This window comes from Aegilops tauschii, chromosome 3 (genome assembly GCF_002575655.3).
Source record: "Aegilops tauschii subsp. strangulata cultivar AL8/78 chromosome 3, Aet v6.0, whole genome shotgun sequence".
Taxonomy (NCBI): domain Eukaryota; kingdom Viridiplantae; phylum Streptophyta; class Magnoliopsida; order Poales; family Poaceae; genus Aegilops; species Aegilops tauschii.
This window is the reverse complement of record NC_053037.3, coordinates 607,879,917-607,893,672: the sequence shown is the minus strand read 5'-3', so window position 1 is coordinate 607,893,672 and position 13,756 is coordinate 607,879,917. Positions and strand designations below refer to the sequence as shown.

Below are 13,756 nucleotides of genomic sequence, written 5' to 3'. Positions count from 1 at the left end.
CTCCTCACCGGACCGAGCAGCTACAAGTTACCGATATCTGAAACATTGCAAAGTACAGATGATCTACGTCAGGATCAATGTGTATCCTCTGCGTGCCCTGCTCCTCGGCTTATATGGGTATTCGGGAGGGGGGCTATAGTTTCATCCTAGTCGGCTACGAACAGGAAGGATGCGTTTAATACGATCTCAACATCTTGGAGTGTACGATAAGTCTTCGAAAGCCTTCCTTTTGTACGCCATGGGCCGCTCAAACGTGTCCCATTGATGAACTGGCATGGGGGGGGGGCCTCGACCCGTCCCACCAGGTGAGAGGCGATGTGATAAGGGGCTCCCAGTCCGGGACATCATCGACGAGTGGTTGAGTTTCGACTCAGTTGGTCGGAACAGAACCTTTCTCATAAATTAAGGTATAATCAAAAGTATACCATTCTATTCATATTGAAAAATGTTTCCAATGATAATTTTTGTTTGAGGGAACGTTTTCATGACTGCTTTATAAATTGCAAACAATGGTTACAAGAAAGAAACTAAACCATTAAACTATCGGTTTTGTTAAACCTCAGCTTCTTGATTTTTTTTGTTGGCACCAGACACCTTTTCCTCCCCACCCAAGCGCGATATGGGGAGGTCGAACCTCGTTGGAGAAGAAGCAACCTGTCCGAAGAAGTAGAAGCCCCACTATCTCTCTTAGGGATGTGGAGGTGCAGGTTCGCCTGGAAGCAGCCAACCTCACTATCTATCTTAGGGGTGTGGGGGGGCAGGGGGTCGCCGTAATTGTTCATCGATGCGACGTTTAGAGGGATGGCTGGGGCGGTGGCCAGCAACGACGATGGAGAGAGATTGAGGGAAGGGCGGGGAGGCAAGGCGGTGCGCGGTGGCGTGCGCCGGCCGCGGGTGGTGGAGTCCGGCGGTTGGGGCAGGACAGGCTGGGGGCGAGCGTGAGAAGGAAGAAGGAAGGTAGGAAGAAGATGAATAGTGCGGATCTGTTTTGGGCTCTTGGATGAAAATCTTGCGGTCTAGATGAAAAGTTGAAATGGTGGGAGTATAACGAATCGATGATTATGATGCAAAAAGAATACCGAAGTAAGGCGAGCAATAATCAGTGTCGCGCGCGCGAATACCAAAATCGGCGGAACCTCCCTCCCCAATCCCCATTCCCCACCTCCTAGGCCCGGTCCCCACACGCGGCGCGGCGCGGCGGCCATGGAGGTCGACGACCCGGCGCCGCGCGGCGGGGCCCCGCCCCGCATCCGGCGGCTGGAGGAGTCGGTGGTGAACCGCATCGCCGCGGGGGAGGTGATCCAGCGCCCGTCGTCGGCGGTGAAGGAGCTCGTCGAGAACAGCATCGACGCCGGGGCCTCCACCGTCTCCGTCACCGTCAAGGACGGCGGCCTCAAGCTCATCCAGGTCTCCGACGACGGCCACGGCATCCGGGTACGCTCGCTTCCTAAACCCTAAACCCCGGACCCAATCCCCCCATCCCCTCAACCCTTGGTGCTGCCGCGGGCGCCTGCTAGTGCAAAAATCCTTCAAATGCGAGCTGTTAATCGTGATTTCTGTTGATTACGAGCTGTTAATCCTAAGCGCGTACAGGGCCATGTGGGCGAATGATTGGGAATTTTGGTCTTGGTGATTTTCTACACTGGATCTGTGTCTGTTTGTTCCGACTCAGGCCTAAAAAACTGCATAGGGGCTGCTATGCCATGGGCAAATGAGGGCACACCTATATTAATATGCCATTTGAGATTGTTAGTGCTAATTGCCTTTAGGCTGCATTTAGTTGTCTATGATACTACGAACTGGGCTTGTTTTGTGCTATAAAGAGGGCAGGCTTAGGCGTCTGCAGGGTACTTGACAGTATTGATTGTTGGGTATTTGAAGAGTTGGGCATGTTCAGAATATTTCTTATAAGCATCTCATATGTAAAGCATTTGCACAAGCATTGTTGACCATCACTTTTGTCAGCTAACTTGGTTTTCCTTTCACAGTGTGAGGACTTGCCGATATTGTGTGAGAGACATACTACCTCAAAGTTGTCTGCATATGAGGATCTACAGACAATAAAATCCATGGGGTTCAGAGGGGAGGCTTTGGCCAGTATGACTTATGTTGGCCATGTTACGGTGACAACAATAACAGAAGGCCAGCTGCATGGCTACAGGTCAGACCATGAGCAACTTTAAATCTTTCTGCTTGACTCTAGAGTCGTCTGTTAATGATTATTACCATGTTGTACTCTCAGAGTTTCTTATAGGGATGGAGTAATGGAGAATGACCCGAAGCCCTGTGCTGCGGTTAAAGGAACTCAAGTCATGGTGAGTTTGCAACTTTGCATAGTATTTGCTCTATTGGATATGTATTGCGATTTTTACAAGAAAAAAAATCTTAATATGCAGGTTGAAAATTTATTCTACAATATGGTAGCTCGTAGGAAAACACTGCAGAACTCCAATGACGACTATCCAAAGATAGTGGACTTCATCAGTCGGTTTGCAGTCCATCACATCAATGTGAACTTCTCTTGCAGAAAGGTAAATATAGCTGTCTTTTGTTTTCTCATGAGTTTTAAGAAGGTGACATTTGCCTCATCCTCTGTCACAGCATGGAGCCAATAGAGCAGATGTTCACAGTGGGAGCACGTCTTCAAGGCTAGATGCTATTAGGAATGTCTATGGGGCTTCAGTTGTTCGTGATCTGATGGAAATACAGGTTTCAGATGAGAATGCTGTAGATGAAATATTCAAGATGGATGGTTTCATCTCAAATGCAAATTATGTGGCAAAAAAGACTACTATGATTCTTTTCATAAATGGTATACAAATTACATGGCACTAGTAAATTTTTAGAGCCTTTTCCTCCGTAAGTAAATTCAGTTGATTTCATATGCACTAAAAATATATTGCGATGCCCATGTAGATACTCATGTTAAGATGCTATGTAACTCTGATCAGAGTAATCTGGCCGCATCCTGTTCACATATTTTCGATGAACAAGGGGATATCTTTAAAAGAATAATTTTGTAAGACCAACAAAGTTTTAAATGATGCATCCACTGTGATTGAACTGTCAGTGAATTAGTAATGTATTGTTTCTCTATTATCATGGCTGTTCCTTGTTTGCTTTATCCCATAACTGTCCATATCTCCTCTTCAGATAGACTTGTAGACTGCACTTCTTTGAAAAGAGCTACTGAATTCGTGTACTCTGCAATACTGCCTCAAGCATCCAAACCCTTCATATACATGTCCATCAATCTTCCGCCAGAACACGTGGATGTCAATATACATCCAACCAAAAAGGAGGTATTTTTTGGCAAAATTTGAGCCTGATGTCCAACATCTCTGCGATTTTTCAGTTAGAGAACAAATGATTTAAGTGATTCCTTCTGTCTTGCAGGTTAGCCTCTTAAATCAAGAGCGTATTATTGAAAAAATTAAAGATGCCATCGAGGAAAAACTGATGAACTGTAATAACACAAGGATATTCCAAACTCAGGTTATTCATTTGTTCATGCTTACGTAAACTCACAGATACTTGATCTGTTATTGTTGTGTCTCATGACTTATCACAGTTGATATGGTGCGACAGTTGCTGAAGATCAGTTTTTAAGTGTTCATATGGTTGCTTACCTCTATCTTTAGAGACAGTGTATCTGTTCAAAAGCTACTATCAGTTGCATAGTGCATCAATTTTCAAATATACATAAACACTTGCAGAAAGTCATGCTGAAATTCGTATGTTGTCATTTTCTCAAAAACTTGCTCTCTTGGGAAATTGACTTATCAAAAACTTGCCCCTTCAGAGTAGATTGTTATATTATTTGGCTCTTTGAATGCAAATTTAAAGAAATTTAATTTGCAGATGAACTTTAGCTATCTCAGTTATAAAAACTATGTGCATGTGTATTTTTATATTTTGATGTAAACTTTTGTGCACATTAGTGATGCTTGTTCCATGTGAATTGCAGGCACTAAACTCTTCAGCACTTACTCAAGCTAACACACGAAAGGACAAGGGTACTGAAGTCAGCACGCCTACTGGTATGTAGCATATACCATATGCATATTTCAAGCTAAAATGTTTCATAAGCACACTATACTGCTACATCACATTACTTAACTGTGTATTATTGAGCTATCTAGTAAAGGGCGTGTGAAACCACCACCATCCAGCGAATAATCTTTAGTATAAATATATTATACTGTAGGAGAAAAATCTCAAAAGATTCCTGTGAGCCAAATGGTCAGAACAGATCCACGCGATCCATCTGGAAGGTTGCACACCTATTGGCAAGGTCAAACTTCAAATCTTGAAAAGAAATCTGGCCTTGTTGCCGTAAGGTATGATCTTCATTAGCAAGTTGACACCGGTCACCACTTTCTGTATTTTTTTTATGCTGTCTTATTTGGTCATCTGTTTGTGCTCCCTGAATTTTTTCTGCATGTGCATCAAATTGTGCACTAAGTACCTGTTGTTTGCCTTTCCTCATGTGAGGATTTAATGATTCATGCTGTTTACATGCTACAAGTCTATAACTCTGGTTAAGTTGCGAGTGCTGGACCTTTTTCTACACTGGTTGCCAATTCATAAATTCTATTTGAAGAAGGGAGTACAGTGATATTCACTATTTTTTTACTGTGGCTTATTTTTTTCTTCTGTTTGTATATGGTTTCCAAGAAATATTGTAAGATCAAGAAGAAATCCAAAAGATGCTGGTGATTTGTCCAGTCGCCATGAGCTTGTTACAGAAATAGATTATAACTTACATCCTGGTGAGCTCATCTTAACCTGTGATGTCTGAATCTGTCTCCATTTTTGTAGACTGATGATTTATGTATTTCTGCTAGGCCTTTTCGATATTGTTAAGAATTGCACATATGTTGGAGTTGCCGATGAAGTTTTCGCTTTGATACAACACAATACCCTCTTATACCTTGTCAATGTGGTAAATGTTAGGTAAACTCTAGGCATTACATTGATGACTACTCTTACTCTTCCATGCCTTATATCTTATTTAAGCTAGATTTTTTCTTCTAATATCTGACATATTTCTTTGAAGGTAACCGATACTCCAGTTACCTGTACATATTTGCAAATGCATGTGCACACAAACGATATTGCTTGCGCACACCACCATCAAACTGCTATCCATTCATATCACATCCAGTTGAATGCCTGCAACTACTAAATAATAAGCACCTCTTCCAAATATTGCATTGTTTTCTTTTCTGTACTATGTGATATTGATGATTCAGCTTGTGATGCAGCAAAGAACTCATGTACCAACAAGCCTTGTGCCGTTTTGGGAACTTCAATGCTATACAGCTCAGTGAACCAGCTCCGCTTCTGGAGTTGCTGACAATGGCACTGAAAGATGACGAGTCAATGAGTGATGTAAATGAGAAGGAGAAACTAGAAATTGCAGAAGTAAGTTATTTTCTTAATTCCTCGAGTCTTAGTTGATCTTGTAGGTGATAGAACAGATGCAAGTTTTTTATTTGTCCACCTGCATATTGTTTCTGTTTCTTGATTCTTGTGATACGGCTAGATCGTTTGATTCATGTAGCATCGCTCTCTTGATGAAGATAGTGCTTGTTTGCAGGTGAACACTGAGATACTGAAAGAAAATGCTGAGATGATTAATGAGTACTTCTCTATTCACATTGATCAAGGTGGCAACCTTACCAGACTTCCTGTTGTACTTGATCAGTACACCCCTGATATGGATCGCCTTCCAGAGTTCATGTTGACTCTAGGAAATGATGTAGGTTTCCTTTTATTATGCTGTTGCGTTCATTACATATGGTATTTTAAATTTGGTCATGATGTTTGATTATCCATTCCCTGCTGAGGCGATGGCAAGTAGGTTTTCAGGCTGATACCGTGTTCAAAATTTAATTTTGGTGTTTCATGTAGATATGGCAGCTAGCTGTCCGCGAGTAACTTCTGTTTCTTATTCATATCTTAAATTGTTTCGGAATTCCATTTCCGGGAGTTGTTGCTTTATGATATATTTTGGTTCAGATTTTACTTTAGTTATGCAAACTGGCAGTCCTGATTTTTAGTGATTACCATCTTATAATAGATTGCCTGGGACGTTGAGAAAGAGTGCTTCAGAACGGCAGCAGCTGCTATTGGAAACTTCTATGCGCTTCATCCTCCCATCCTTCCAAATCCATCTGGCAAAGGCATTCGATTATACAAGAAAAATAAAGATTCCATGGAAAGCGCTGGACAGGCTGATAACGATTTAACAAGTACAGGTGAGCTTGTTGGGTATCTGTATTCTATAGTTGTATACCCATTAAAGTGCATGAAGAACATACATGCTTAGTGTTACAACCTAGTAGGTAACAGAATCCGCAGTTTCTCCGACTTCGCTTCCCATTAACCGCCAAGATGACATGACACTGAAATAGACATACTAAAGAATATATCCATTATATATGATGCTGCGCTAGATATTCATTCAGAGTTAATTGCCATTGGGGCTAAATATGTACTCCATTACAGATGAAGATGACATCGACCAAGAGCTGCTTGCGGAAGCAGAGGCGGCATGGGCTCAACGCGAGTGGACCATCCAGCACGTCTTGTTCCCGTCCATGCGACTTTTCCTCAAGCCCCCTAAGTCGATGGCAACAGACGGAACATTCGTCCAGGTTCCCTCCCCACCCCGCTTCAGTTGTCCTTTACGTTTGGTGCTTCAGTTCAGTCTTGTGCTTATGCTCGCACCATAGTCTGTTACTGCACTCCTGTCTATTTACACTGCTCAATGTATTTTTTTCCCCAAACAATCACCAAGCCACATTACACGCGACATTGTTCCGAGTAGGCATACCAACATAGGCAGTCCAACTTTCGACAGCGAGTAATAAAAAAGAATGGCCTGGCTTCAAGCGCAACCCACTAGAACTGTGTGAAATGCCTTTCTTTTTCTTTATAGATGACGCGGCATCAACACACTCTGATATTGAGCTGTAATTTTGAACCTATGCAGATTGCTTCTCTAGACAAGCTTTACAAGATCTTCGAGAGATGCTAGCCGACACAAAGGCAGCCGGTCGCACGATATGTAGAGAAGGAAGGGAGAGCGCGACCGACCGACGCCTTTGCTTGTTCCCTCTGGGACGGACTTGCGTACATAACGGTGCCACTGTTTTCTTGAAATTTGTCCTTAAGCGGCTGCATGTACACATTCATATTTTTTCCCGGATAGTTGGGCCCTGGAATTATCAACGTCAGGAAAATGTTCTTTGTTTGCAGAATCTGTCCGGGGAGGGAGATTGAGTGGAAAGACAAATACGGGCCAACAACTGTATTGGGCTGCCGTCATACCAAACACACTGAACCCATCCGTGCTGATGCCGACTCGAGGATGCCTCGAATCTGCCGCTTTGTCAGCATGTAATTCATCAAACTTTTTCCATGCAACACCATCCGATGTGTGTACGATCATCAGATACCCATCTGCATCTAGTTCGGTTCTTTTGCCCGTTTTGTGCCATGTCATCTGTCTGGACGTCTCTTCGACCATGAAAAGACGTTGAAGTCTTGGTACGATTGGCATATACCGAAGAACACTAATGGGGATTTTGGTCTGTGTCTTCTCACCCATACTGTTGTCTACCACAACATACCTGGAAGACTTGCAAATGGGACAATAGTTCAAGTCCGCATAGTCAAGCCTAAACAAGACACATCCTTTCTCACAGGCATGTATCTTCTCATAGGGCATCTTCAGTGCATGGAGGATTTTGTCCGACTGGTACAGGTTTGCAGGCATTACATGGCCTTTGGGTAGAAAGCGTCCAAATACTGTCATCATTGCATCGTAGCATTCTCTGCCCAAATTGAACTGAGCCTTCAGAGCCATTACTTGTGAGATGGCATCCAACTGACAAAGCTCAGTGTGCTCATGGAGCGGACGTTTTGAAGACTCCAACATTTCATTGAAGGCCTTTGCAGATTCCTCCATCTCCTCGTTCGAATCCCGAGCATCATCGAAGTCTTGCACCATGTTTTCCATCCCGGTACCATGCTCGTCGGTGCGACGACGATCCACCTCAGCTCGGTCACGTTGGGCAGACTCACCATGAAATGTCCACACCGTATAATCGGGCGTAAAACCACTCTTTTGCAGGTGTTTGCCCATTTCAGCCTCTGTCCTCTTTTCCCAATTGCCGCACCGTAAACAGGGGCACCAGGTTTTTCTCTGGACATTTGCAAATGCGGCTCGCACAAACCCCTTGGTTTTTGTGAACCATTCAGTGCTCCATTTGTTTTGACCAGTGTGACCGGTGTACATCCACGCACGATCACTCATCTTGACTTTTAGAGCTACTAGACACAACAAATATATATATATATATATATATATATATATATATACATAATTCATCATGTATATATTCATCAGTTGATCTACTTTGTCAATTTTATTACGTCCATGCAACCTACACTCTAATAGGTAATGATAGGTCCTAATCCCACCCGAGTATGTTTAGATTGGGTTCATTTTCCCATACTATGCTCCGGATCCTACGCAAAATTTCGGCAGCACCTCCCCGCTGTTCTCCTGATACACGTCTCTGCAATAAACAGAGAGGATGTGTACCCGGAGAACAACAGGGGAGGCACTGACGAAATTTATGCGTCGGATCCGGAGCAAAGCATATGGGAAAACGAACCCAATCTAAACATACTCGGGCTGTCCATGGATAGCGTTGGACAATTCGAAAGAATCAAGGTTATAAATATGCAAATGCATGCATATTTATAACTATGACGCTTTCGAACGGGAGACACATATTGGTTACGCATACTGGTGATTCAAGACACATATATAGCTAGCTATCAAGTTTCATCGGAATATATCAAATAATTAATGGGGGAGGAGGACATGTCATTTGTGCTCACCCACGAACGAAGGGGCAGAGCTCGTCAAACGCACGGCGAGGTCGTCGAACACCAAACCTCGCAGTGATATGAACTAACTGCACATTTAAAACTACCCGATCAACACAATTATATATGATGTTTTTCATAACAAAATCGAAAAATATATGACCTAACTAATAATTCACAAATATATGACCCCGTCGGCTTCTGGAAGGCCAAAGAACACCTTTTCGGGAGCTGTCGGGGGTCGGGGTGTCGTGTCGGTGTCGGGGTGCCGTGTCGGGGTCGGGGTCGGGGTCGGGGTCTCGGTGTCGGGTCTGGGGGTGCCGGGTCGGGGTCGGGGTGCCGTGTCGGTGTCGGGGTCGGGGTGTCGGGTCAGGCTCGGGGTCGGGGTGTCGGGGTCGGGGTCGGGGTCGGGGTGTCGGGTCGGGGTGTCGGGTCGGGGTGCCGTGTCGGTGTCGGGGTCGGGGTGTCGGGTCAGGCTCGGGGTCGGGGTCTCGGGGTCCGGGTGTCGGGTCGGGGTCGGGGTGTCGGGGTCGGGGTGTCGGGTCCGGCTCGGGGTCGGGGTCTCGGGGTCGGGGTGTCGGGTCGGGGTGCTGGGTCGGGGTCGGGGTGCCGTCTCGGTGTCGGTGTCGGGGTGTCGGGTCAGGCTCGGGGTCGGGGTGTCGGGGTCGGGGTCAGGGTGTCGGGGTCGGGGTGTCGTGTCGGGGTGCCGGGTCGGGGTCGGGGTGCCGTGTCGGGTCGGGTTTTTTTCCTCTTTTTTCCTTTTCTTCTTCTTCCTATTCTTCCTTTTCTTCCTTTTCTTCCTTTTTTTTCCTTCTTCCTCCTTTCCTTTTTCCTCTTCTTCTTCTCCTCCTCTCCTCTTTTTTCTTCTTCTTCTTCTTCCTCTTCTTCTTTTTTTCTTCTCCTCCTCCTCTTCTTCTTCTTCCTTTCCTTTTTCCTCTTCTTCTTCTCCTCCTCTCCTCTTTTTCTCTTCTTCTTCTTCTTTCCTCAAACTAAACTAAACCTAAAACTAAACCTAAATCTAAAACTAAAACTAAATCTAAACTAAACATAAACCTAAAACTAATAAAACAGAAAAAAGGAAAAAACTAAATCTAAACCTAAAACTAAACCTAAAACTAAAACTAAAACTAAATCTAAACTAAAACTAAAAAGGAAAAATAACAGAAAAAACAGAAAAAAGGAGGGGGGCTCACCTGGGGCAGGGCCGGTGGAGGCCGTCGCCGGTGGAGGAGGGGGGCGGGGCGGTGGAGGAGGTGGCCGATGGAGGAGGTGGCCGGGGCGCGGGGGCGGCCTGGGGCGGCGGGGGGCCGGGCCCGGGGCGGTGGGGCGCGGGGCGGCGGGGGACGGGGCGCGGGGGGGCCGGGGCTGGGGGGGGCGACGGGGCGGCGGGGGCGACGGGTGGTGGGGCGACGGCGCCGGGCGGCAGCGGCGACGGGGCGGGGGGGCGGTGGGGTGGTGGGGCGACCGGGCGGCGGCGAGTGGTGGGGGCGGCGGCGCGCGGCGGGCGGCGGCGGCGGCGGTGGGGTGGGAAGTGGTGGCGGGGCGCGTCGGCGAGGAGAGAACAGAGTAACGGGCAGGGGGGGTACGGGCCGTTAGGTACTGTCTTCTTTGCCGTCCGCCTCTCTTTGCCGTCCGCCCTGCAAAGAGGTGGGCCGTTAAGTTTTTTCCAAACGGGCGGGGGGTGGGGGCCACCTCTCTCTTTGCCGTCTGCCAGCGGACGGCAAAGATTCTTTGCCGTCTGCTGGCAGACGGCAAAGAGCTCGCGGACGGCAAAGAGCTTCTTTGTCGTCTGCCATTTCTTTGCCGTCTGCTTTTGGGTAGCTGATGGCAAAGAGCTTCTTTGCCGTCAGCTAGCAGACGGCAAAGAGCTGGCAGATGGGAAATTAGCTGATTCCAGTAGTGTCCACGGAACATATTTTTGGAAAATATTAAAAATACTGGAAGAAGAATCCACGTCAGGGGGCCCACACCCTGTCCACGAGGGTGGGAGGCGCGTCTGCCGCCCTGGGCGCCCCCCTGCCTCGTGGGCCCCTGACGCTCCACCGACCTCAACTCCAACTCCATATATTCACTTTCGGGGAGAAAAAAATCAGAGAGAAGGATTCATCGCGTTTTACGATACGGAGCCGCCGCCAAGCCCTAAAACCTCTCGGGAGGGCTGATCTGGAGTCCGTTCGGGGCTCCGGAGAGGGGAATCCGTCGCCATCATCATCATCAACCATCCTCCATCACCAATTTCATGATGCTCACTGCCGTGCGTGAGTAATTCCATCGTAGGCTTGCTGGACGGTGATGGGTCGGATGAGATCTATCATGTAATCGAGTTAGTTTTGTTAGGGTTTGATTCCTAGTATCCACTATGTTCTGAGATTGATGTTGCTATGACTTTGCTATGCTTAATGCTTGTCACTAGGGCCCGAGTGCCATGATTTCAGATCTGAACCTGTTATGTTTTCATGAATATATGTGAGTTCTTGATCCTATCTTGCAAGTCTATAGTCACCTACTATGTGTTATGATCCGGCAACCCCGAAGTGACAATAATCGGGACCACTCCCGGTGATGACCATAGTTTGAGGAGTTCATGTATTCACTAGGTGTTAATGCTTTGTTCCGGTACTCTATTAAAAGGAGGCCTTAATATCCCTTAGTTTCCATTAGGACCCCGCTGCCACGGGAGGGTAGGACAAAAGATGTCATGCAAGTTCTTTTCCATAAGCACGTATGACTATATTCGGAATACATGCCTACATTATATTGATGAATTGGAGCTAGTTCTGTGTCACCCTATGTTATGACTGTTACATGATGAACCACATCCGGCATAATTCTCCATCACCGATCCAATGCCTACGAGCTTTTCATATATTGTTCTTCGCTTATTTACTTTTCCGTTGCTACTGTTACAATCACTACAAAACCCAAAAATATTACTTTTGCTACCGTTACCGTTACTTCCATACTACTTTGCTAGTAAATACTTTGCTGCAGATACTAAGTTATCCAGGTGTGGTTGAATTGACAACTCAACTGCTAATACTTGAGAATATTCTTTGGCTCCCCTTGTGTCGAATCAATAAATTTGGGTTGACTACTCTACCCTCGAAAACTGTTGCGATCCCCTATACTTGTGGGTTATCAAGACTATTTTCTGGCGCCGTTGCCGGGGAGCATAGCTCTATTCTTTGAGTCACTTGGGATTTATATTTGCTGGTCACTATGAAGAACTTGAAAGACGCTAAGACAAAAATTTATCCCTCAACTACGAGGGGAGGTAAGGAACTGCCATCTGGCTCTGCACTTGATTCACCTTCTGTATTGAGTAAGCTTGCGACACCTAAACCTGCTTCTGCTATTCATTCTGATATGTCGCATGTTATTGATGATGCCACTTCTGCTATGCATGATACTTATGATGAAATCACTTCTATGCTTGATACTACTGTGCCACTTGGTGAATTTCTTGAGGAACAACTTGCTAGGGCTAGAGAGAATGAAATTATTGAAACTGATAATATTGAAGATAGTGATGATGAAGACTCTCCCCCTAATAAATATGAATTGCCTGTTGTTCCTGAGGGTTATGTTCTGGAAGAAGGAGCTGCTAGAGCTATTTTAGCTTGCAATGATAGATATGATCTAAAGAGGTTATTAGCTAAATGGAAGCAGCAATCTCTTAATGCTAGAATGAAACATGACCCTGCTTTTGCTACTATACCTATCTGTGTTACTGATAAGGATTATGAATTCTCTGTTGATCCTGATATAATTACTTTGGTTGAATCTGATCCTTTTTATGGCTTTGAATCTGAAACTGTTGTGGCACATCTTACTAAATTAAATGATATAGCCACCCTGTTCACTAATGATGAGAAATCTCGCTACCTTTATATCCTTAAAATATTTCCGTTCTCATTAAAGGGTGATGCTAAGATATGGTTTAATTCTCTTGATCCTGGTAGTGTGCGTAGTCCCCAGGATATGATTTATTACTTCTCTGCTAAATATTTCCCTGCTCATAAGAAACAAGCTGCTTTAAGGGATATATATATAATTTTGTGCAAATTGAAGAAGAGAGTCTCCCACAAGCTTGGGGGAGGCTTCTCCAGTTACTTAATGCTTTGCCTGATCATCCTCTCAAAAAAAAATGAAATACTTGATATCTTTTATAATGGACTAACCGATGCTTCCAGAGATTACCTGGATAGTTGTGCTGGTTCTGTTTTCAGGGAAAGAACACCGGATGAAGCTGAAATTCTATTGAATAATATGTTGACAAATGAAAATAATTGGACACTTCCTGAGCCAGCTCCTGAGCCAATTCCTGAGCCTATTCCTAAACCAAGTCCAAAGAAAAGAGGTGTTCCATTTCTCAGTCCTGAAGATATGCAAGAGGCAAAGAAATCTATGAAAGAAAAGGGTATTAAAGCTGAAGATGTTAAGAATTTACCTCCTATTGAAGAAATACATGGTCTTAATTTACCGCCTGTCGAAGAAATATATGATCTTAATCCATCACCTATTGAAGAAACTCATGGTCTTGATAACCCGACACAGGTAGTAAAGGTAAATTCTCTCTATAGATATGACAAAGCTGAAATCCCTCCTACTAAGTTTGCTAGCCAATGTTTGGATGAATTTGATGATTTTATGGTTAAGCAAGAAGATTTTAATGCTTATTTTGGTAGACAGTTAAAACAAAATGCCTATATGCTTGAACACTTGGGTGATTATATGTCTAGAGTTAAAGGTGAACTTAAGCTCATGAGTAAACATGCTTCTATGGTTACCACTCAAGTGGAACAAGTACTTAAAGCTCAGAATGATTTGCTCAATGAATTGAATAGTA

At 44.9% G+C, this 13,756-nt stretch overlaps 1 protein-coding gene across 3 annotated transcripts; it reads left to right on the top strand.

The window, feature by feature from the left end:
• Window positions 1–1,079: 1,079 nt before the first annotated feature.
• Window positions 1,080–7,615, top strand: LOC109756593 (DNA mismatch repair protein MLH1). 3 transcript variants are annotated; one of them, XR_012205747.1, is made up of 17 exons: window positions 1,084–1,434; window positions 1,989–2,161; window positions 2,243–2,315; window positions 2,397–2,531; window positions 2,602–2,812; window positions 3,154–3,302; window positions 3,397–3,495; window positions 3,968–4,040; window positions 4,208–4,340; window positions 4,678–4,772; window positions 4,848–4,956; window positions 5,268–5,427; window positions 5,603–5,764; window positions 6,086–6,263; window positions 6,514–6,662; window positions 7,001–7,150; window positions 7,267–7,615. XR_012205747.1 is itself a non-coding variant. In XM_020315443.4 (16 exons), the coding sequence occupies exons 1-16, from the start codon at window positions 1,204–1,206 to the stop codon at window positions 7,043–7,045; spliced, it is 2,175 nt and encodes a 724-aa protein (XP_020171032.3). In that variant the 5' UTR covers window positions 1,080–1,203; the 3' UTR covers window positions 7,046–7,264. The 3 variants fall into 3 exon arrangements, 2 of the variants coding, with proteins under 2 accessions (XP_020171032.3, XP_073367389.1); XM_020315443.4 differs by lacking the exon at window positions 7,267–7,615 and having other exon boundaries at window positions 1,080–1,434; window positions 7,001–7,264; XM_073511288.1 differs by lacking the exons at window positions 7,001–7,150; window positions 7,267–7,615 and having other exon boundaries at window positions 6,514–6,755.
• The last annotated feature ends 6,141 nt before the right edge of the window (window positions 7,616–13,756 follow it).

Bases quoted from the DNA above. Each gene is read 5' to 3' on its own strand.
- LOC109756593 (XM_073511288.1), top strand. From the start codon at position 1,204: ATGGAGGTCGACGACCCGGCGCCGCGCGGCGGGGCCCCGCCCCGCATC. The intron at 1,435-1,988 runs GTACGCTCGCTT...TTCCTTTCACAG, and splicing joins ACGACGGCCACGGCATCCGG to TGTGAGGACTTGCCGATATT. The intron at 6,264-6,513 runs GTGAGCTTGTTG...ACTCCATTACAG, and splicing joins TAACGATTTAACAAGTACAG to ATGAAGATGACATCGACCAA.